Consider the following 21,319-nt stretch of genomic DNA (forward strand, 5'->3'; position numbering starts at 1 on the left):
ATAAATAAACTCCAAGTCATAAAATATATACTAGTTATGCAACGCTTTCGAGTGGTATACTATGGAATATCCCACGAGTCAGTTGTATTTTCTCGGTAAACACACGAGCCTTTAGGCGAGTGTGTATGCCAAGAAAATGCAAGTGACAAGTGGGATATTCCATAGTATACCACGAGAAAGTGTTGTGTAACTATTTTATACCATGCCATAGAAAATACGCCTACTAAATTTCGTCGAGCATACAGTCGCAGCGCACTATGGGAAGGTTGGGTTGAATACCGTCGAATATACGACTTTCCTGTATTCTGATTGGCTGTATTTTCTATGGCATGGTATAAAATAACAATACACCTGAAGCAAAAGTAAAAACAGGTAATAAGTGAATGTCTGGTCATAATTTGTCTCTACAGATGTCTATACAAGTGAACCAACAAAAATTTCTCATACAAACATTGGATAGACACTAAAAGCAGTTAAAAAGCTCCCAACACAATTCTTAAAACAACTCGTTTAATATTACAAGTCAGGTCATGAAAATAATGAAATATAAACAATTTCCCAAATTTATAGTCAACAAATATAAACTTCAAAAACTTATAAGCTTAAAGTGCCAACATTCCCATTTTATGCCCAGGACTAAAAGGCCGAAGCAAGGAAGTAAACAGCTGATATAAACTGAATTGGCAAATTATCCACAATTCAATCAACAGAAAAACGTATTTTCTCTAGTCTATACAAAGTTCGAACGGTCGCTCGAACATTCATTCATTTGGAAAAGCCATTACTGTCAATAAAAGCATCTAAACAGAAAGTACTTTCTCTCCACTAACATGCGTAGCGTGTGAAATACAAACTCAACGGCAAAGGTTACGAAATTGTTAAGTTCCAATGCAACAGTCATTTAGTGAGCGGCCTTGCTTCCCTTCTCAGATTTTTTCGGTAACAACACGGCCTGAATGTTTGGCAACACGCCTCCCTGAGCAATGGTAACACCAGCAAGCAGTTTGTTCAGTTCCTCATCATTTCGTACAGCCAGTTGAAGATGTCGAGGGATGATTCTGGACTTCTTGTTGTCTCTAGCGGCATTTCCAGCGAGTTCCAGTATTTCTGCCGAAAGGTATTCTAATACCGCGGCCATGTAAACGGGGGCTCCCGCGCCAACTCGCTCAGCGTAGTTCCCCTTTCGAAGCAAACGGTGAATTCTTCCGACGGGAAATTGTAAACCCGCTCTCGAAGAACGTGTTTTCGACTTAGTGCCCTTTGCTTTACCTTTACCGCGTCCAGACATGATTTATTTTCTTTCTATTCACTCTGATACGAAGAAGGAAGATGTTCAAGTAAGTACAAACTACGGAAGTGACTTTCTGGTGATATTGATACTGATATGAATATTTCAGCAGTGTTTACATCGGCGGATCGAACGCGACGATTTTTATCCAATCAAATCACGAGAAATAACAGGAAGTCAAAGTAGTGACCTCTTGCTGCTTTTCCTCAGAGGTCCGCAAACCCAAACAACCAATAGCATTGCAGTATTTTCGATCGCTGCACATTTCGATCTCAAGGCAGTAAAATATAAATACTGTGAACGCTGACTGCGCTCTTGTTTCTGTGAATAATTAATTTGCTCCGGTGGTTGCGTTACTGACGAGAAAATTTATTGAAATGCCTCCAAAAGGAAGCGGCAAAAAGAGCGAGAAGAATGCAGGGAAAAAGCCAGCTCTTCCAGGCGACAAGAAAGTAAGGCACAAGAAGCGAAGAGAGAGCTACGCAACCTACATCTACAAAGTTCTCAAACAAGTTCACCCAGACACTGGTATTTCAACCAAAGCTATGAGCATCATGAACTCGTTTGTAAATGACATTTTTGAGAGAATAGCGGCCGAGGCTTCGCGACTGGCTCACTACAATAAAAAGTCAACCATTTCTTCGCGCGAAATCCAAACAGCTGTTCGTCTGCTCCTGCCCGGCGAGCTTGCAAAGCATGCTGTCAGCGAGGGAACAAAAGCCGTCACGAAATACACCAGCAGCAAGTAAATAAACAAGTCAAGATCGTTTGGTTGATGTTCTATTCTAAGAAGATTCTTGACGGAACTTTGCCTTCGCAAGCAAACAACATGTTTAGAATCGATAACCATGCCTGGTTTAGGTCTTCGCCTCAAAAACCACGTCTGGGCTTTTAGCAACATTGCGTGACTGGCAAAGATTTGTAATGCAATTCAGAAGCCTTGTTTGATGCGTAACGCAGTTCAGAAGCCTTGCTTGTAATTGTAAACTGGTGTAAAGAAACATTTCTTGTTTAGTTGTTTCTTTTAGTTGTGGTTGTGTTGTATAAATTTGCGAACTTAACAACTTTGCGCTAAAGCTGTTTTGCGTCCAAGCTTCATTTCAATGATGATGGATCTTGCAAAAAGATTTTTTTTTCTGACGTAATAAACTAGACTATGAGAAGTAAAATAATTGAAACGCTTTGCTTTTTATTTATAAATAACATTAATATCCAAAAATAAGCCCAGGGTTCAGTAGCCTCCCACGCAGTCGTTCTTAGGAGCGATCGTGTTGACTGCGTGGGAGGCTAAGGGTTCAGTAACTCACTACATCCCTTTCTTCGGACTTCTTTTTGGCAACAACAACAACCATTTTGTTTTGCCAAAAAAGGGATAAGGGTTTCAGATGAAAATTTGCGTTTCAAAAACCTTTGGGTTTTTTGGGGGAGGGGGGTGTGCATACACATAGTAAAACTCCCTAAACATGTCCCAAAACAAGTCCAGCAGGCGCTTTCAGCATTCTCTAACAATGTAAGATACAATACAAGCCCTACAACTAGGGCCTATAGTCTTATCGGAGAATTTATATCCTTCTTCAAGAGTTAACTAAATATAGGGTCATGGGCTTATATTCGGGAGGGATTACTTTACGGTGCTTTAAGGAAGATTTTTGCGTCTGAGTCATAGGCTCCTGGCGTCTGAGATTTGGGGCGCAGGGGGAATTTCGGAATTTTACGGCATCCCCTTCTCGGAAATTCGGGTTGTACATTATTTTGGTTTGTTCAAGAAAAAGACTTCGATTTTATCTACAAATAAATTTGAAAAGAAAAATCAGGTATTCTACTGAGGTTTGCTGGGAAAAAAAATAATTCGATGAATACAGTATTATAAGGCCGAAAATATAGAACTGAGACTGGGTCCTGATAGTCAATGTTTTAGTGCCTAGTGCTCTCTCTTCCTGAGAGAGCACCAGGCGCTGACCGGCGAATACTAAGAATACCTAAGTTGCTTACTGCTTGGAAAGACAGCAAGGAATCTGTTATGTAAAATTAGGTCTGATGCCTGTGGTTGGCGGCGAAGCCTCGAAAATAAGGAGTGCTTGTTACGAATAATTAAAGTCTTTGTCAGCTATCTTCAGGTCCGTAAAACTTTGAATGACTGTCTTTTACCCCTGCGTTATAAGCCTCTCCATAAAATAGACACTCCGATCGGCCGAGAGAGCTATTTTCTACATTTAAAAAAGAAGGGCTACCGATATCGATTTGGGCTTAGTTTGAGACAGCACAAGTCAAAACGCGCTACGTCTATTGACATGAACGTCCCTGGCTTATCCACGTCGCACAATATTAGCCATTGTCTGATAGCCTGATTTTGAGAGTGGTACCGTATATAATCCTTATTTCGGCCATAAACAGAAACCAGGTGCAACGCTTTGGTACAGGTGAGCGAGCACAAAACTTTTACACTAGCGCTTTTTCAAATGAAAGAGAAAAAACAACAACTCCGCGACCCGTTTTCGGGTTTTCAGGTAGCCTTTAGAATAGGCCTCTTACTGGTGGAAGAATTATGATAATGTTAGTGTAAATCACCGTATTTGCTAAGCAGCGGCTTATTGTCCCATTGAAGTAGTTTTCATTGTCTTGTCGAGTCTGGTGAACGCTTTAGGACTATTTCTGGAAAATAAAAATTTTGCCGCTTGAATTCCCAAACCAAAAATCTAAATTTTGTTCAAGTAACGACAGATCAAGATTCGTTTATCTTTAGAAAAGAGGTTTCTCTAAAGACCTGACCTAATACCTGTTGCGAATCAAACGCGCCTCGATTTGAATCTGCTTTCGCCCGTCAAAACACGTGGATAGACGTGGCAAGGCCTTTCGTCAACCGCCTTCATTAAGAGAACTATTTTGATACTCTAGCCAATGAGAGTGCGTTACCAAAAGGCTTATCCAATCAGCGATGAATTATAAATGAGAGTCATCAGCCGTTCTATTCATTGACGGCACGGCTAAACACAATACATCCACCGTCCAATGATATTTCCTCGTCAATGGTCAACCCTACACCTGTTCACAAACTGTCAATTCGCATAGAAAATAAGTCGCCACAGTGAATTTTCGATCGTTTTGGTAATTTACCTCGGGGTTGAGCCATAACAACAAGCCGGGAAAAAAAAGAAAATGTCGAAGAGAAAACTCGACGAAGAAGATTCGCTGAGTACAGCTAGTTCTGATAGCGCCGACAGTTTGGGAAATGTCGAGGAATATCAAAGAGCCAAGCGAAATCGACGAGTCCGTTTTAGCGAGAGGACGGTGTTCCATTTTCCCCGCACCCAAGGTTATACGTGTGTGCCGTCGAATGGAGGAACTACACTTGGAATGAAACATAAACACGCTTTCGTCGAAAGAACGCTTATATCTGACGAAGATCTGAGCGAAAGTGACAGTGAAGACTCTTACGACAGCGCGGACAGCGAAGACGACCATTGCTTCATGCCAATTCCTCAAAAAGATCGCAAGGACATTTTGAAAGCGGCCGGCGTAAAGAAAATCAACAAACAAGAAGCAATTGAGTGTATGCAAATTAGATATTCGCGGCAGATTTGCGGATGTACTTGCAAGGAGTTTTGCGAGCCCGAGTCATGTAGCTGTCACTTGAATGGAATTAACTGCCAAGTTGATCGAGATAGTTTTCCCTGTGGCTGTACTCGCCAAGGATGCCAAAACCCAAACGGACGGCATGAATACGACCCCATTACGGTACGCCGTCATTTCATTCAAACAGTGTTGAAATTACGAGGAGAGAAATATCTATGGCATGACAGTACAGAGGATCAAGAACATCATTCGAACGATCTGCAAGGCCCTGGTCAAGTTTTAAGCTTTACCACTATTTCATAGCGCGCTGAACATTTGAGAAGTACTATACTCTATATATTATATACTCTATGTACAGTCAGAGTTAGAATCGATTGTTAATACGAAAATAGTCATCGCGGACTTCAATTCCTGCGAAAAGATTTAAGTATACCAAAGATAGTGATTTATTGAAATAATGTGATGTATAAAAACCAAATGAGTGCGAACCAGCGCGGAATAAAAATATATTTTGTACTTCAAGCGGACTTCACTTCGTCTTTGTGCTCAACAATTCACATCGCTACGCTTACCTTTTGAATAAATGCGCTAAATATAATAACAAAAGACACCTTATGCGTAATATCTCTGTATAAATATGTCACAGTTTTCAGTAAAGTGTGAACGAATTTTGCGGCAGCCGAAAACTCGAAGTCGCTTTCGAAAGCTCTACCGGCGCGGAGTTGTCCTTGGTGATATTAATTAAGCGTTTAAAATTCACGACTTTTATCAGATCTATTTTTAAGGAGAATGTTGTGTTACAAGACCGGCAATATTTATAATTACGCGGTGTGTAATTTTCTTCAATAAACTATATTGTCGCAGATAGAATCTCTCGACCGTGATTTTAAAACTTACGGCGATTTTTATAATTAGACATGACCTGCTAACTTCGCTTTATCTTCGCTTCTGGTAATAATTACTTCACGGTGGCTCTTAAAGTTTCTATCCGGTGGACGCTGTTTTTAATGTATCATTTTAATTTGTCCGGATCTTGTGTGCAGCAGTACGTGTAGCTTCGCCGGTGTTCACCTGCAGTGATTTTTGCAGGCATCAATTTCGTGTGCAGGCTGGTAATATATTTCTAAAGATCTGTGATTTAAAGCAATTAATGTTTGATTCAGGGCTTCCAGTGGCTGTAACAATTCAAAAGAAAGAAGATATATCAAAAGGTAAAAGGCAAACGCCCGGGTGAGTCTGGATATGAAAGGAAACAAAAAAAAAAGAACAGATTTAAGGTAGCCTAAACTTTAGGCGGCTCAATTTGAATTTGATTTAATCCTGGAACTATCCAGTTTTAGTACACATCGTCCTCATTGGTTTGTTTGTATTAAACCAATTTAGCCGCTCATGTGGGTTAAAAAACAAATTTCTCCTCAGTGGTCTCCAAAGATTCTTGATATATGAGTTGTGAGAATTTTATTGTTTATTCCGGCAATTACTCCGGCACTTATTTGCGTCCCCCACAGAAAACTTTCGTTCTAAGAGAAACAGACGTAAAGCAACTCGAAAGTTTTTCAAACGCAATTTATTTGACTTACATGTTATATTTTTCAGCATTTTTATGCAATAAATTTATATCCTTTATGTAAACCTTGACTGATTGTGAAGGCTCTACACAATTTTGCCTTATAGTTCAATAGTTGATACGCTATGATTGTTTCTTTAACACATACATCGTTAACTCCAGCTCAATGCCTTTTCTATTCTCTCTTGGGGCTCCGCACAAAAAAGCCTTAGAACGCTGATTACGTAACCCTAGCATATTGCGTTCAGTCCGTGGCAATCCATCACGTGTCTCATTAGTATGGGGCTCTTATATAAGGCCACTCCCTTGTCGCGATAGCTTATTCAGTCTTTTCGGTGTTTCGAATGCTTCTTTTCGCGTCCCGCCCACCTCCCAACAGCGATGAACCGGCACTCCACCAGGAGCTCCCCGCTCCTGATCGCCTTAGGCTGAGTCTCCCATATCTTATCTAGTCTAAGGCATTGTTTGCGGACAGTCCCGGAGAGAATATATTACAACTGTACAGCTCATTTTCTTTTCTTAACATATGCATGCACATTCAAATACTTTGGCAGGAAGTTCAATGCCTTCACAGCTAGCAATTGACACGACTATACTAAATTAACAGCTACTGCGTTCGATTTTTTAAAACATGTACATTCAAATACGTTGACAGTATTAAAGCTAAACGCCTTTACGGCTAGCAATTTCTGATACTGTAGGTACACGAATCTGTTATATATTTAACAATTATCCTGCGAAATCGCGCGGAATATCGCCTGATACTTAGCCGACGAGGCCGTAGGCCGAGTTGGCTAAAATCAGACGATATTCCGCAAGATTGAGCAGGATAATTGTTTTATTATTCAACAAATTGTCAACGAAACACATTTTGCAGAAAGCAAAACTGTAATTATGCACCGCTTCTTGACAAGATTTCGAACGAATCTTCGTAACCTACGTATATCGCAGGATATCTGTTATGTACGGATGACAGATAACGTTAACATTTTGACCATATATGGGCAGCGCGCGCATTTGTTGAATAATATAGCTCTACATAAGTTTCCGAAGTTTTATTTGTATTAACATACACATTAAAATACAAATATGACGGTATGCTCGGAGCCTTTCCGGCTACACGATATGTGGGTTCAGTATATGAAGCCTGTACATAACGCTTCATTTTTTATAACATGTTGAAATACTCAGGTGAGCTTGGCCTTTACGGCTAGCAATTCTGACTCGACTACACTATAAGCACTTTACAACCTCCAGTAACTCACTAAAGTGTGATCTGGTGTACAAAAGACCACGCATTCAACTGTTTTTGTAAGAACTCCGTCGGAATTATGTTTTAAATTTTCGCTTGCCCTAGGTGCTTACATTTGTTAGTTTCTGACAAAAATGTCATATCTAATAAAACACTAGTATGTTCAAGGTTCACCAAGCTATGTACAGCATAAGTAATTTCAGTTACATTTCAAAAAACTCTCTTCTATCTTCTAGGAATGATGTTAGTAATTATTTAAGGTTATTTAACAGGTTGGTTCCGGCATATTTTATAGAGTTTATCTGGAAGCTTCTTTCAGTTTATTTCACTGTGCTACGTAAAACATTTTAGATGCTATCCCGGCTTCCTAACTAATTTGAAAACTGCATGTCACGTTCCTTGTATTTGTCAAATTTTGGTTATTTTAATGGTGCTCGTAGATTTTCTCAAATTCTTTCGTTTCTCATCGTACAAGCTCGACTTGTAGGCAAGCATAGTGCTCGAATCTGAACCAAAGAAGGCGTTATCAGACAAACTCGAGAAACGTGAACTGAATGGTGCTGTCGTACGAATAGTTCTGCCATACCGTAAAATTCCGGTTATAAGCCCCCCCCCCCCCCCGGGGTATAGGCCCATCTACCTGGAACCAAAAAAATACATCCGATTATAACCCCACCCGGATATAAGCCCCTCTCTGCCGGATGACAGTACTGAACAGGGCTAAATGTTGCTTTATATATTATGCGTTTTTAACTTAAAAACGTATTTCAATCAACACTCCCGTGGCCCGTTTCGGAACTTTTTTTTTATTCCGCTTATAAGCCTTCCCGGATATAAGCCCCTCCACTTATAAGCCCACCCTAAAACCCTTACGAAGTTGTATAAGCCCAGGGCTTATAACCGGAATTTTACGGTATATTTCTAGAATAGACTAAAATGGAACAGGCTACATATGCAAAAACTGGACAAATTTAACATAAAATGCATTAAGCGCCTGGAACAAATTCAAACGCATTTATTGTTTTAAATGCCTTGCCCAGAAAAAAAAGATCCCCCCAAAAAATCACGATTATGTTGACCAGGGTCGAGTCTTTGAACCTTGAGTTCGACGCACAAATTAGAGCAGAAGTTTCCGATGATCTAATGAAAAATACCATTTTCCATTTTTACATATCCTATAACTTTTCCTTGAGAGAAACCAGTTTTTTATACCCTTAAGTGATCAAGTCCTTTAAACCTTCTCAGTTTTGTGTAATATTTCTCTCGTGGTTCAAAAGGGTTCACCTTTGAATAGTGACGCCAAAATATTTCTTAGTGTGTCGTAGTTTTTTAGGGTGGATCAATGTGTACACCTATAGCTAGTCGCATCCGTTAAATTTTTTTAGTTTTAAAATTACCATAGTTTTAGTAGTTTAAATTAACAGGGCTGCAGTCAGACTCTTAGCATAGACGAGGCAAGATCTTGCTACGGGGGCTTGCTAGAAGCTCTGCTTGAAACGCGTTTTTCAACATTTTTCAAAAGTTATTTCTTGAGAAAAATCAATCTTGTTCAACTGGGAGTTATTTTTCCAACTAAACGTATTTTGTTTTTAATTCTGGATTAAATCTAGACGAGGCAAGTGCCTGGCCCTGCCTTTTGCTAGCTACGGTCCTGTTTAAACGTTTATTTTTTTCTTCGTTTAATGTTTTTACTATCAAACATTCAATCTGTGAGATATAGGGTTTTCAAAGTTAACCTAAAGGTCTGCTTGAGCGCGCGTTTTTGTCAAGTTCTCTATTTTTGTTCTCTTTTGTTGAATTTGGCGGTTTTCAATCAGTTTCTTGACCTGCAAACTTAAAGGGACTGTGTCACTGAGTTTAGTCTATGTTTAGTCTGAGTTTAGTCTATGTTATAAAGTTTTTCCAAATACTCGCACAGTATAAAACTTCGCCGGGTTAGCGAAGAAATCACTTCAGTGGATCGAATTGATAAAACCATAGCTTCATTACCTATATGTCTCTCGGGCGTTATACTGTAATTAAAGTTACAAACAAACGAGAATATTAATTAACTTTAAAAACTGTTCAGTCTAACAGTTTTTCATATCGCAATCCGTTTTAATTTTCTACCGGCGATATTTTTTTTTCATTCGTACCTTCTTTTAATTTATACTTGCTATGTTATGGAAATTTTTCTTTACTGTTTTATATGGTTATTTTTGTATTTCATATGCACTCAATTTGGTGGGCATTTTCTTATGTCTAAATCTGGCTAAAATCTCTGACACTGTTCCTTTAGTTTCTTATTTTTAAATTGTTACAAGACTTTAGAACGAAAAAAAAAACCATAAAAATTCAGAAATCCACTGGTCTTATTTTCATCTCGGTTCTCTTCAGGGAGTACTCATTCTCCTTCCAGCGTTTCCAGTTCACACCACCATGGACGGAAGAGCGATTTGCATAATGATAGATTCCATTCAGGTTGGACCTTTGACAGTTCTTGTACCACCAGGCTCCGTGATGCCTCTCGGCACAGTTCCGGTTGTTGTCCAAGTTTTCATTATCCTGATCCTGAGTTGTAAAATTTCGACCACGATGATAAGCGAGAGAGTCACCAGCAGTTCCTGAGACATTTAATCAAGAAATAAGTAAATATTATACACAAGGAAAAGATAGAAATAAAACAAAAAAGACAGTGCGGTGACAAATATAACAAAACAACGAATATCGTAAAAACTTTGATGATGTGTCGTATGCTTAAATATACATCTTCAGAAGTGACCGTTAGCTAACATTACAAATAAATTTAAATGTAAAGTGAAAGACGAGTACCTAATCAGTAAAGTACAAAACAATAATTAAAATGATAACAATTAACAACAAACAAAAGGTGATAAAGAAAAGAAATTACCCAATTGATCTTTTCTACACATGTGTGTTTAAGGGGGTGGGTATGATGTTTCTTTGCCTGCGTAGCAAGCGATCCGTGCAAATGAAGAGTTGTCCACATCTTGGCCGCGAAAACTGGGGCTGGGGTAACACCACCTCCTCTCTCTCATGTATTTTTTGTCCCTCCCTCAAATTTTCGCGCACCTAAAATGCGGGAACGCTTGCCACGAGCAAGCTAGATGTTTCTACGAAATTGTGATGATCAGATCACTCCAAAGAGCAGAATGACTGGACATATTACTTGATCGTGAGAAACGAGGTGTTAAAATGCACTGTGCCTGAAAAGTCAAGAACAAGGACAACCTGGGGGAAAAACTGAAGGCCCTTTTTTGTCTTCATTAGCCTTGATTTATTCGCTTTTCATGCTTTCAGTAGTTCTAGCTATTTGTTTGACGAACGAATGGTTTAAAAGACTGAAATCTTATATTTGCAACTGTAGCCAGAAAGGGTAAAGTTTTAGAGTATTAGGACTGTTTAATATGGGAAATATCGTTACAACAAGCTTATTAACGGAAAACAAAACGGATCGATCCTATTACCTGAGTATGATCCGAGGATCAGCTTGTACTTGTCATTCTCACTCATAACACCAAACGTGTCGTACTCGGCATAAGCAGTGTTTTCTTCAAAGTCACCCAAGTCGACGCGGAGCCTGTTCTTATCACCTGAGGTCAGCCGGTGAATTTTGTCATTTCCAAGCCAAAACTCGCTACTCAGATTGCCGAATCCATGTTTGTAGTCGTTCCAATAGAGGAAGAAATCTACCGACCCGTCTAGTCTCTTTTGGAACACTGTCCACCCGCCACCGGCTGTTGTTTGGTCACAAAACACATCAAAGGCAGGCAAATTGTCAGGTTGGATTGTGTACACACCGTCTCTTCGTTCGCCAGATTTGAAGATTTCAGCGCAGTTTTTGTTCCCTGCAGGAGAAAAGAAAAAGTGCTGGAAATAAAGAAATGGCACGGATTTTTGCTTGGAAGATAATTGATTGAACTTCCAGAATTTTATGTTCATGAATCGTCAGTATACAATACCTTGACTGCAGTCTGTTCCAGTGAATCCAGCGTGACAGATACAACGAAAACCTTTACTGGTGAATCCAGCTTGACAGGTGCCATTATTCAAACATGGGCTGCTACTACAAGGATTCTGTTGAGAGAAGATTTTTCGCATTGAAATTTTTTAAATCGATAAGAAAAGAATGTGAAAGCATTCTAAATGATTTTAATTTTAAAGTTAGATTTTCATTCTAAGCATTCTAGCCTTGTGAGATTATTAAAGGTAAAATGATATCTGCATCTTTTGCAAATATTAAACCACTTATGTATGATTAGAATGTAAAACGTTACCTCGATGGCCAGATAGGTGAAATATGGCTTATCCACAAGGATCATGGTAATTTGGTTTTCATCCGTGGCGTTGTTCAACTCGCATTTGTGTTTTCCTCCCTCTAAAGGACCCAAATTGATGGACACACAATTGGGCTCCATATAACACAGCAATCGACAGGTCCCTTCATTAGGCACCTCCTCGCTCCTGATCACGTGATTCTTCATTGCTCTGTCTGCAACTGGTTCCTTGAACTCGATGTTGCGACATTCATCCCCTGTGTAAGAAACAAACAAAATATTACAGAGTGATCATGAGGTTTCGTGATAAACCTTTTTCGCTTTTAAAATATAATTGTACAGATTATCTTTAAGGGGTCCTTTAATGGCTGTTAACGGAGGAAGCAGGTCGAAAACATGGGTGGGACTTATTAAGAAAGTGCTAAACCAAGCTGTACATGATATATCTTAATTTTTTAACCCTACATGTTTTTCACTGTCTGTGAAACATTCTGTTATTCCATCGATCAACCCAATCCAAGAGGCATACCAAATAAGAAAATAGCACCTTGGAAACGTTTTGTCGGGTTGGTTAAGGTTGAGCCGGGAAACTGAAAGTAATGCCCTACATTTAAAATCATTTCTGCAAAGATATGAAAAACTAACTAAGAAAAATTACTTACCAGAACAACCACAACATAATGGGAAAAGGATTCCAAGTGAAATACAAACGATAAGTGCAATTTTATGCTTGAACTGAATCTCCAAAGATGCCATTCTTCTTAATGTGGCGAGGTATGCAGAGTGAATGCTCTCGAGATTCAGCAAGTCTTTTTGTTAATCTAGTGACAGGAGGAACTCATGCACGCTATGCCAAGTCTTCCTGTGTTAAATAATTTAATGGGATACTATTTATAAAAATTATAATTAAACATCGATCTTTCAAATGAAGTTGTGCGGACGTTTTATAGATATACTATTATTCTAACTCGCGGTTCACTGCCTCCAAGACAAAATACAAAGAATTGGTCAATTTTGTTTCGTTCCTTATTTTTTTCCACGGGCAGTTCAGTTTTAAAGCTTAAAAGTTTTTTTTTTTAATTTTCCCAGAGGCTAAGAATGATAAACGCCTTTCCAGTAATTTAAATACTCTCGAATCAATAATTAACAACCTATAATTAGTTTGGAGTTTGTTCAAAATTTCTGAGAGAGTTTTACCCCTGGGTCTGCCATTTCTTTCAGTGAAAACTATTTATTAACTTAATCCCAAGACCTAACATCGATTTAAAGGAGCTTTACAACTCTACAATATTCATCCACTATGTAGACAAAATACAGGATGAAAATAAATTAAACAAATACGCAGACGTTAATTAGCCTTGAAAACACCTAAGGACCCATGCTTGGCTCAGTCATTCAATTGCACGATATTACTTATAGTGTGTAATTTTAGATCATTTGTTTTTCCAAAACACTCACGCCGAGATAACAGTGTGAGTTTGTAAAAATTTTGTTAGCCCACGTGGTGTAGAACAGTTCTTCCTACCGGTATTTACTTGCAAGTTTTGACAAAAAAGAATAACACTTATCATTGTCATATTTTGTTACATTTTCGCGTTCGTGACATTCTTAGCTGTTTTTTTTTTTTGCACTATTTTTAACTACTTATTTAGCATTAGCATCAGTTTCATAATTAATAATTTTGTTTCTACGTACGGACACATTAATTGGTAGCCTCCAGTGATATTTTCTGAGTTTTACAAAATTTACATCACCAGCCGTCCTTATCGTGTTGTTTGTGAGGCTTGCTAATTATCAACTTGTATTATATATCGATCGAGACAGAATTGGAGAAATTAGAATCCCAGGCTCTCTTCCCTTGTATTCGGCCCTTACGGAGGAAAGTGGTTCAAACGGGAAAACAACGAAATTGTAAAACATCAAAAGTCTATCAATATATTCAAAAGTCTATCAATACACTAAAAAGTCTATCGTTATATTCAGTAAGCAGGACATTCATGCTTGATATATAATGTTGGTTATTTTTGTCATGTTTGAAAGGTCCAACTGATTCCTGTTTTGGTTTGAATTTAGCTCAACAAACTTGTTGTTTTGTTAATGCTAATACTTCTATTAAATAGCTTTGTTAAAGTTAAAAGTTTAGCTGACGGTCGAACCAGTGGGTGGTAGAGCTAAAAGAGGGAATTTTCATAGAAGGCAGAAAATTCACCAACCTTCTGGGTGTTTCCGCATTAATTAACCCTCGGACGTACAAGGGGGGGGGGGGGGTGGGGTTGGATGCCACCCCCCATAAGGTTTTTTCCAAATTTTGAAAAGAGGATTTAATCTACAATGCTGAAACTTTCAGTAGCTGTTCATTCATCCTTTACGGAAATTTTGATATGTCAACCATGTGTCCATGATATTTGACGTTGCCATGGCAACGTCATAAATACAGGCAGGTCTTGCCAAAAATCGTCATTTTTAACATTTTTCTTTATGTTTTCCAGTTTTTTGAAACAGAAGTGCAAGATTTGTTTATTTTTACATTCCATAAGCATTCTGGCTTGATTTTGCATCAATTTCCGTTATTTTGTGACTTTCTAAGAAAATGTTGAAATCCAAGATGGCGGATCCAAGATGGCGGCTCAAATGACGTCACGTGACGTCATATGACGTCACAGCCAATTAAAATAATGTCATCTTGTAGATTAAGCTAAGGGCTTTCTTATCAGGGTAAAATAATCTCGCTACGCCTTAATATAACGAAAACTCCGGGGAGGGGTTCCATCCACCCCCCCCCCCCCCTTGTACGATGGTGGGGTGTGAGTTTGCTTGTACGTCCGTGGGTTAAGGACTCTAATTTCCCCCGAAGGCTGAATATAACTTTCAGCCCCTGTTCAAGAACTACATACTCTCGAATTTACAAAAGTAACGTTTGTAAGTCTGGAAAATTCCTGGGCAAATATTTTTCTCCAAACCTTGGTATCTTTTAAGAGATATAGATTTTACTTCATCCCGTGACCTAACATTGTCAACGAAATTTACCAACCGACAATTTTATTTAATACTAAAGATTCATCTTTGTGGGTAGAATAAACATTCACAAAGAAGAAAAACACGATGCGTTGAATAAATTATCCATCAAAACTCTAAATGACCCATCAGTGACCAGCCTGCGTTGCAGCCGGACGTGTCATAAAACCTCTATACGTATACCGAGGTTTTGTGACACGTCCGGCTGCGACGCACGCTGATCAGTGACTCAATTATTCCATATATAGTATGACATATTATGTTCAGAGGATTTCTGTCGTTACGTCTTATTCTAGGTTTCTAACAGCGAAACCGTAAACTGAAAGAATAACACGTATGAGGCCATGAGGGCAGATTGTTCACAGCGTCTCCATTTTTGCAACACAAGGAAAGAAACATTCTCGATCCCAGAGCTCTTGTCTTTTGCACGTGACTGACGGCGACAACAGCTCTGGAGTCGTGAAAGGGAAAGAACGCGAGATAAACCGCGTACGAAGTGAGCGCAGGCGCTTCCGCTCCCGCGCTCGCGTCCAGGCTCTCGCGATTCTTTTCGGGCGTCCAATTATCGAAGAAAAATACGAGAAAATAGAGGGTTGTGAACAGTCTAACAACGGTTCTTTTAAATAAAAATTGGAGAGTTTTGTATATACTTGGTATTAAGGTATTAAATTTATAAATAAATTGAAACAAATTAAGGCCGGTTACTCAAAGGATTTATTTAAAAAACAATATATGCTGTGATTCAATTTTATCCTTGGTTCAAATGTTATTTTTCCTTGTTTTAAACTTATTCCTCGCGAAGCGAGGCCGAAGGCCGAGCGTAGCGGGGTGTATAATTTTGTCCCTCAAAGGGCTCAGGCGGGATGAAATCTCGTGTGGAGTTTACGGTCATATTTGTGAGCTTGGTGTCTGGTGGAAATGACGTCACATGGCCGCGCGCTGGTGGCCTAATGGTGTAAGCGTCGAACTTGAAATCAGATCTTCGGGACTGAGGGCTTGGGTTTTTTTTTACTATTTTTTTTGTGGGTTCGAATCCTGAGCCTTTCATTTTTATCGTTTTTCTTTTCGGATTAAAATAACACTGATTTCCACATAATACTCCCTCAACGCCTATTCAGGCTATAAACTGCTGGGTCTGTAATCGTGCAGTTCGTTGTTGTTCAGTTTCTGTTTGTATTCTATCTGCTGTATTTTGTCGAAGTCTCTGTAATCGTGCAGTTCGTTGTTGTTCAGTTTCTGTTTGTATTCTGTCTGCTGTATTTTGTCGAAGTCTCTGTAATCGTGCAGTTCGTTGTTGTTCAGTTTCTGTTTGTATTCTGTCTGCTGTATTTTGTCGAAGTCTCTGTAATCGTGCAGTTCGTTGTTGTTCAGTTTCTGTTTGTATTCTGTCTGCTGTATTTTGTCGAAGTCTCTGTAATCGTGCAGTTCGTTGTTGTTCAGTTTCTGTTTCTATTCTGTCGGCTGTATTTTGTCCGTTACTAGGCAACAATAACTCAGAGCTTCGCGAGGCTCTGCGAGTCACGTATTACTAGTTATCATATATTACCATACCCAAAAACAAAGGAAAATAAAATTCGAACCAAGGTTAAAATTGAACCACAACATATATGTGGTTTATTCCGTCGCACGTCTTTTATAATATTTGAGTTGGAGACTGTTAATTCAATTCTTTGTTGAAAGAATTGCAATAATTGAAGAAATTCGAGCGGCAGTAGAATGCTGGCCAAATAAACCAAATCATACTGAATCAAGACCTACAGCAGTATAGGCGACTGTGAGCCGCGCGCTTGTGTTCAACTAAATTAGTAAACTGGCACGCAGATAAAAATATTCAATTTCATTTTTTTTTTACAACATTTACATGTGTAAGAGGAGAAACTGAAGCTGACTGAAACTGAAACTGTTTTTAACGAATTAGTTCCGAGAAGCCTCTAACTCTTTCCTACCTTCTGGGAATTATGTTGGTAATTATTCTTCAGATTTTTAAAAATCACTAAAAAAATCACTCAATTTGCCTCCACTTGGAAAGTTAAGACTAATTATTATGTACCACTGGGTATATCAGGCGCCTAATATTTATATTTACAAAGAAATACAGAATAAATACTAATTCAGCAATTATATAGTTATTAATTAAAACCGACGCAATAGCATGATAATTAACTAAGCAGTTTTAACACCTTCTTATTTGGCTATTGGAAACGTGATCATGCTATCATGGTTATCATATATCCTGCCGCTAAAGCTTGATTCCAATTTGATACGAAAGTGATGTTTACAATAACTCGAAAGTGCTTGCGTAAGTTCTTGAGTTCGCTCAAGTTTGGTTATTATCAGGAATTCGAGTAAAGACATTTAAATGTATTTATGTTTTACCCTCTGAGAATCTAAATGATCCATATTTATCTAGAGTTTATATAATACTGGTAGCAGACTGGTTGTAATTTTTGTAGTTTAAATTTAAGTTGTCAACATTTTAATTTCTATTTTTTATTTTGTTTATATTGACTAAATGAAAATAGTTAAACCTTTTTTTATTATGAATTAGTTTTTTAGCAGTTTGCTAGATAAAGGGCGTGAAACCTAATGGCACAGTTGACGTTAGGTTTATCATCATTATCTTGGTCTCTAGTTGTAAATGGTTGACCACGGTGATAGGAGAGAGAGTCGCCAGCAGTTCCTGAGACATAATAAAAAAATTATTTGAATGAAATTTGTTATCCGGTCTTGTGTGTTGTTTTAAGGCTATGAGGAATATATGATCACATCGAGCAAAATGGCGGACATCATTGTCATCATTACTTCGTGAGAACCGAGAGCGCCAAGAACAAGATAAAAGCCCTAAACTGGCTTTTCTGACTTACAGAAGTCCTAACTAATCTTTTGACCCAAGAGAATTATAAGAGGCATTCTGAACAAATTTTAACAAAGTTAATCAGTACTATTAAATATGGGAGATAGAGTCTTAAAAGACTAAGAACGGCAAACGAAAGATTGGTAGAGAAAAAAAAATCCAATCAATAATCGTTTTGTTCTACAGTTTGACTCATTTGATGGTTGCTTTCATATGCAGTATTGGTGCTCCACTTGCATTATATTGTATTATTGCATTATTATACTTGCATTATTATGGCGCTTTCTTGCCACAGAAATGTTATTGGAAAGGCCGAAAAAATAATTGGAAATTTTCATCATTGTCAATATAAAAACAGGCTGGATAGCGTTTCACTGATAGCTGAGAATTGCTCAAAATTTTTACTGTCAGCTGAAAGATGAGGCGCTTCTTAACGAATAGCTGAGATCTACAACAGGGGGGGGGGGGAAGAAACGAGGTCTGGGACCGAGTAGCGATGCTCTCACAACTTGCAAAGCGATCAATTCACGATGTAGTCAGCGGTTTTTGGACGATGATGCAACAGGCAATCTTTTCCCGCAAAATGGAAGCTGCTATGTCGTGGAATCACTTATAATAAAGGGGTTCAATTCTCTTAACTAAAAATCTAAAAGCAGCGTGTTTAAATCCGAAAATTTCGTCATCGTCGTGTAGTTTTAAGAACGCAGAATTTTGTGATGCCGTGCTACTTTTCAGTGCTGAAATGCAAATGTTTGACATGTTTGTACCACGATTTTCAACTGGCCCACATGGGGATTGTAAATGAAGTAAAACAAAGAAAGACCAAGTCAACAAACAACCTCAAACAATAGAGCAAGAACAATAGCTCCGACCAGCGCGGGAATATTCGATCGCCACGTTTTCATTACCATTCCCGTGATGGTTTTATTTCATAACAAACACCACATATTGACACCAAGAACCTTTCCGGAGAAATTTTCGCTGCTTTAAAGACAAAACTTAGAAAGTCTTTTTTATTACTACATATATAAAAAAATCGAACTCTCTCACTGGTCCCATGTTGCTTTTGTTTTGGCAAGTTCACAAAGAAAGGAGCTGCTCATGCGCCTTAGAGACATCCGCTGACTACCGCCCCGATGATTGCTTTGCAAGTTGTGAGAGCATCGCTCAGATTTCATTTAAGAGAATGTATGGGAAGTTGCTTCCCCCCCCTGATCTACAACCTGCAAAATTTATTGATCGCTGATGAGAAATTTGCTGAAATTTCAACTGATAACTAAGATATCGCTGTGAGTGTAACGGACATTCCAGCTCTTTCATCCAAGCACCACGCAGTCACCACGTAAGACGCGAACTTCCAAACTCAAAACTACGTAAAATTAAAAATGTTTAATTCGTCATAAAATGGTACTTCGAGCATAAAACCGTTTAAGTGCTCTACTATGTAAGCAAAACATGGAAAACAGAAAAATTAAATCACCTTGGCCTGAGTAAAAGCCGAGTTTCAGTTGGTACTTGTCATTCTCACTCTTAACACCAAACATGTCGTACTCGGCATAACGAGTATTCCCTTCGAAGTCTTCCAGGTCAACACGCAGCCTCATAGTATCATATGAGGTCAATAGGTGAATCCTTTCATTTCCGAGCCAAAATTCGCCACTTGGATCGCCGAAGCCATTTTTGTAGTCGCTCCAGTTGAGGTAAAAATCTACCGAGCCGTCCAGTCTCTTCTGGAACACTGTCCACCCGCCACCGGCTGTTGATTGGTCACAAAACACATCAAAGGCAGACAAATTGTCAGGTTTGATTGTGTACACACCGTCTCTTCTTTCACCAGCTTTGTAGAAGTCAGCGCAATTCTTGTGAGCTGCAGGAGAAAAAGAAAATTCGGATTAAACCAAGTTGTGGCGATGGAGTTTGTGTTTGAAATATTTCTTGGACATCCAGAATTCAAATCATGATTTTATATATTATAAGTATACAATAGATACCTTGACTGCAGTATGTTCCAGTGAATCCAGCGCGACAGATACAACGAAAACCTTTACTGGTGAATCCAGCTTGACAGGTTCCATTATTCAAACACGGGCTGCTACTACAAGGATTCTGTTTAGGGACAAAAGTTAAAAGGAAAATGATGGCTTTTACACTGATTAGTTTGAACAAAAAGAAAAGCGGAATTCTTAATGATAGTTTTGTGATATTTATATAAAATATCGAGTTTTAAATTTTTATATAAATATCATCTGCATCGTTGTAAGTAGTCGATACATTTCTGTATGATAATTAACAACAGTCTGACCATATATGGGCAACACGCGCATTTGTTGAATACTAAGAATGTAAAACGTTACCTCGATGGCCAGATAGGTGAAAGATGGCTTATCCTCAAGGATCATGGTAATTTGGTTTTCATCCGTGGCGTTGTTCAACTCGCATTTGTGTTTTTCTCCCTCGAAAGGACCCAAATTGATGGACACACAATTGGGCTCCATATAACACAACAATCGACAGGTCCCTTCATTAGGCACCTTCTCACTCCTGATCACGTGATTCTTCATGACCCTGTCTGCAACTGGTTCCTTGAACTCGATGTTGCGACATTCGTAATAATATGGTTTTTCGTGAAAAAGCCTTTGAGCTTTTGAAATATAATAATTATATGGTTATACAGATTATCTTCAAGGGCTTTTAACAGAAGAAGCAGGTAACAAAACATGAGCGGGACTGATTGCGGAAGTGTTAAAACTGAGTGTTTAAAATATATAATTGCCAACAAGGCAGCCGAGCCAGAGGCGAGACTGACGAGGCGGCAGAATCATAGAGCCGCGTGTATAGCAAAAAAAATCTCAACTTCTGCGTAAGGGGCTTTTTTTTTAACCATATTTGGGTGTAAGTAAAACCCCATATTTGGGTTGTATTGTTCTTCGAAACTGGTTCCCAGTCTATCTCTCCTTGCTAAAGAGAAAATGACCAAAATGGCGTCCACACGGCTCGCTGTTAAAATTTTCAAAGTGCTTATTCACTCCTTTTACGATAAATACACCCTTATGGAACTCTAAATGGAAAGAGAATACCCTACAGAATACTCGACCGTCGAAAAAAATGAACATCAAGGTCTTCATTGCAATGAAATAATCTTTCGACTTCGGAGTCCTTTGATTTCTGAAGAGTTTTTCGCTTAGGAATTGAGTTTTGTGTAAACATGACAATTTGCATGCAAGACTGAAATCTGAGTCGTCAATACTTGATTACTAAAAAGCGACTACATAATCTTAGCAGTTTTGATTTTGGGATTTTATTTATGAGAAGTTCTTGAAATGCAACTATCCCTTTTGTGTTTGGAAACATTTTAACCATCGCGTGTTGCAATAAAAAAACAGTGATTCAAACCTCATTTATTGACCCCATTTTGGGACATTTAATAACGTTGCAAAAGTTAAAAGATTTGTCAAGAATTATCAATCTGTCAAACCCGTGTCTGAACACCAGA

At 38.6% G+C, this 21,319-nt stretch overlaps 3 protein-coding genes and 1 pseudogene across 4 annotated transcripts; 2 read left to right on the forward strand and 2 right to left on the reverse strand.

Moving 5' to 3' along the window:
• Nucleotides 1-493: 493 nt before the first annotated feature.
• LOC144649101 (histone H2A pseudogene) lies at nt 494-1,384 on the reverse strand (annotated as a pseudogene).
• Nucleotides 1,385-1,615: 231 nt separating this feature from the next.
• Nucleotides 1,616-2,479, forward strand: LOC144649103 (histone H2B, gonadal-like). The gene has a single exon (XM_078508567.1). It carries the CDS (start codon nt 1,666-1,668, stop codon nt 2,035-2,037), a length of 372 nt encoding a protein of 123 aa, XP_078364693.1. The 5' UTR covers nt 1,616-1,665; the 3' UTR covers nt 2,038-2,479.
• A 1,842-nt stretch (nt 2,480-4,321) lies between these two features.
• On the forward strand, nt 4,322-5,384 carry LOC144649095 (cysteine/serine-rich nuclear protein 3-like). Its single transcript, XM_078508562.1, has one exon. It carries the CDS (start codon nt 4,445-4,447, stop codon nt 5,162-5,164), a length of 720 nt encoding a protein of 239 aa, XP_078364688.1. The 5' UTR covers nt 4,322-4,444; the 3' UTR covers nt 5,165-5,384.
• A 4,383-nt stretch (nt 5,385-9,767) lies between these two features.
• On the reverse strand, nt 9,768-20,426 carry LOC144649093 (microfibril-associated glycoprotein 4-like). 2 transcript variants are annotated; one of them, XM_078508558.1, is made up of 5 exons: nt 14,171-14,192; nt 11,958-12,214; nt 11,643-11,757; nt 11,148-11,528; nt 9,768-10,283 (listed from the first exon to the last, which is right to left on the reverse strand). In XM_078508558.1, exons 1-5 carry the CDS (start codon nt 14,187-14,189, stop codon nt 10,015-10,017), a joined length of 1,041 nt encoding a protein of 346 aa, XP_078364684.1. In that variant the 5' UTR covers nt 14,190-14,192; the 3' UTR covers nt 9,768-10,014. The 2 variants fall into 2 exon arrangements, with proteins under 2 accessions (XP_078364684.1, XP_078364685.1); XM_078508559.1 differs by lacking the exons at nt 9,768-10,283; nt 11,148-11,528; nt 11,643-11,757; nt 11,958-12,214; nt 14,171-14,192 and adding exons at nt 17,419-17,652; nt 19,307-19,693; nt 19,818-19,932; nt 20,181-20,426.
• Nucleotides 20,427-21,319: the final 893 nt, after the last annotated feature.

The sequence above is a fragment of the Oculina patagonica genome, chromosome 4 (assembly GCF_052425735.1).
Source record: "Oculina patagonica isolate OP01 chromosome 4, crgOcupat, whole genome shotgun sequence".
Lineage (NCBI taxonomy): Eukaryota > Metazoa > Cnidaria > Anthozoa > Scleractinia > Oculinidae > Oculina > Oculina patagonica.

Bases quoted from the DNA above. Each gene is read 5' to 3' on its own strand.
- LOC144649093 (XM_078508558.1), bottom strand. The intron at 11,758-11,957 runs GTAACGTTTTAC...TTCTCTCAACAG, and splicing joins TCACCTATCTGGCCATCGAG to AATCCTTGTAGTAGCAGCCC. The intron at 11,529-11,642 runs GTATTGTATACT...TTTCTCCTGCAG, and splicing joins TGGAACAGACTGCAGTCAAG to GGAACAAAAACTGCGCTGAA.
- LOC144649095 (XM_078508562.1), top strand. From the start codon at position 4,445: ATGTCGAAGAGAAAACTCGACGAAGAAGATTCGCTGAGTACAGCTAGT.
- LOC144649103 (XM_078508567.1), top strand. From the start codon at position 1,666: ATGCCTCCAAAAGGAAGCGGCAAAAAGAGCGAGAAGAATGCAGGGAAA.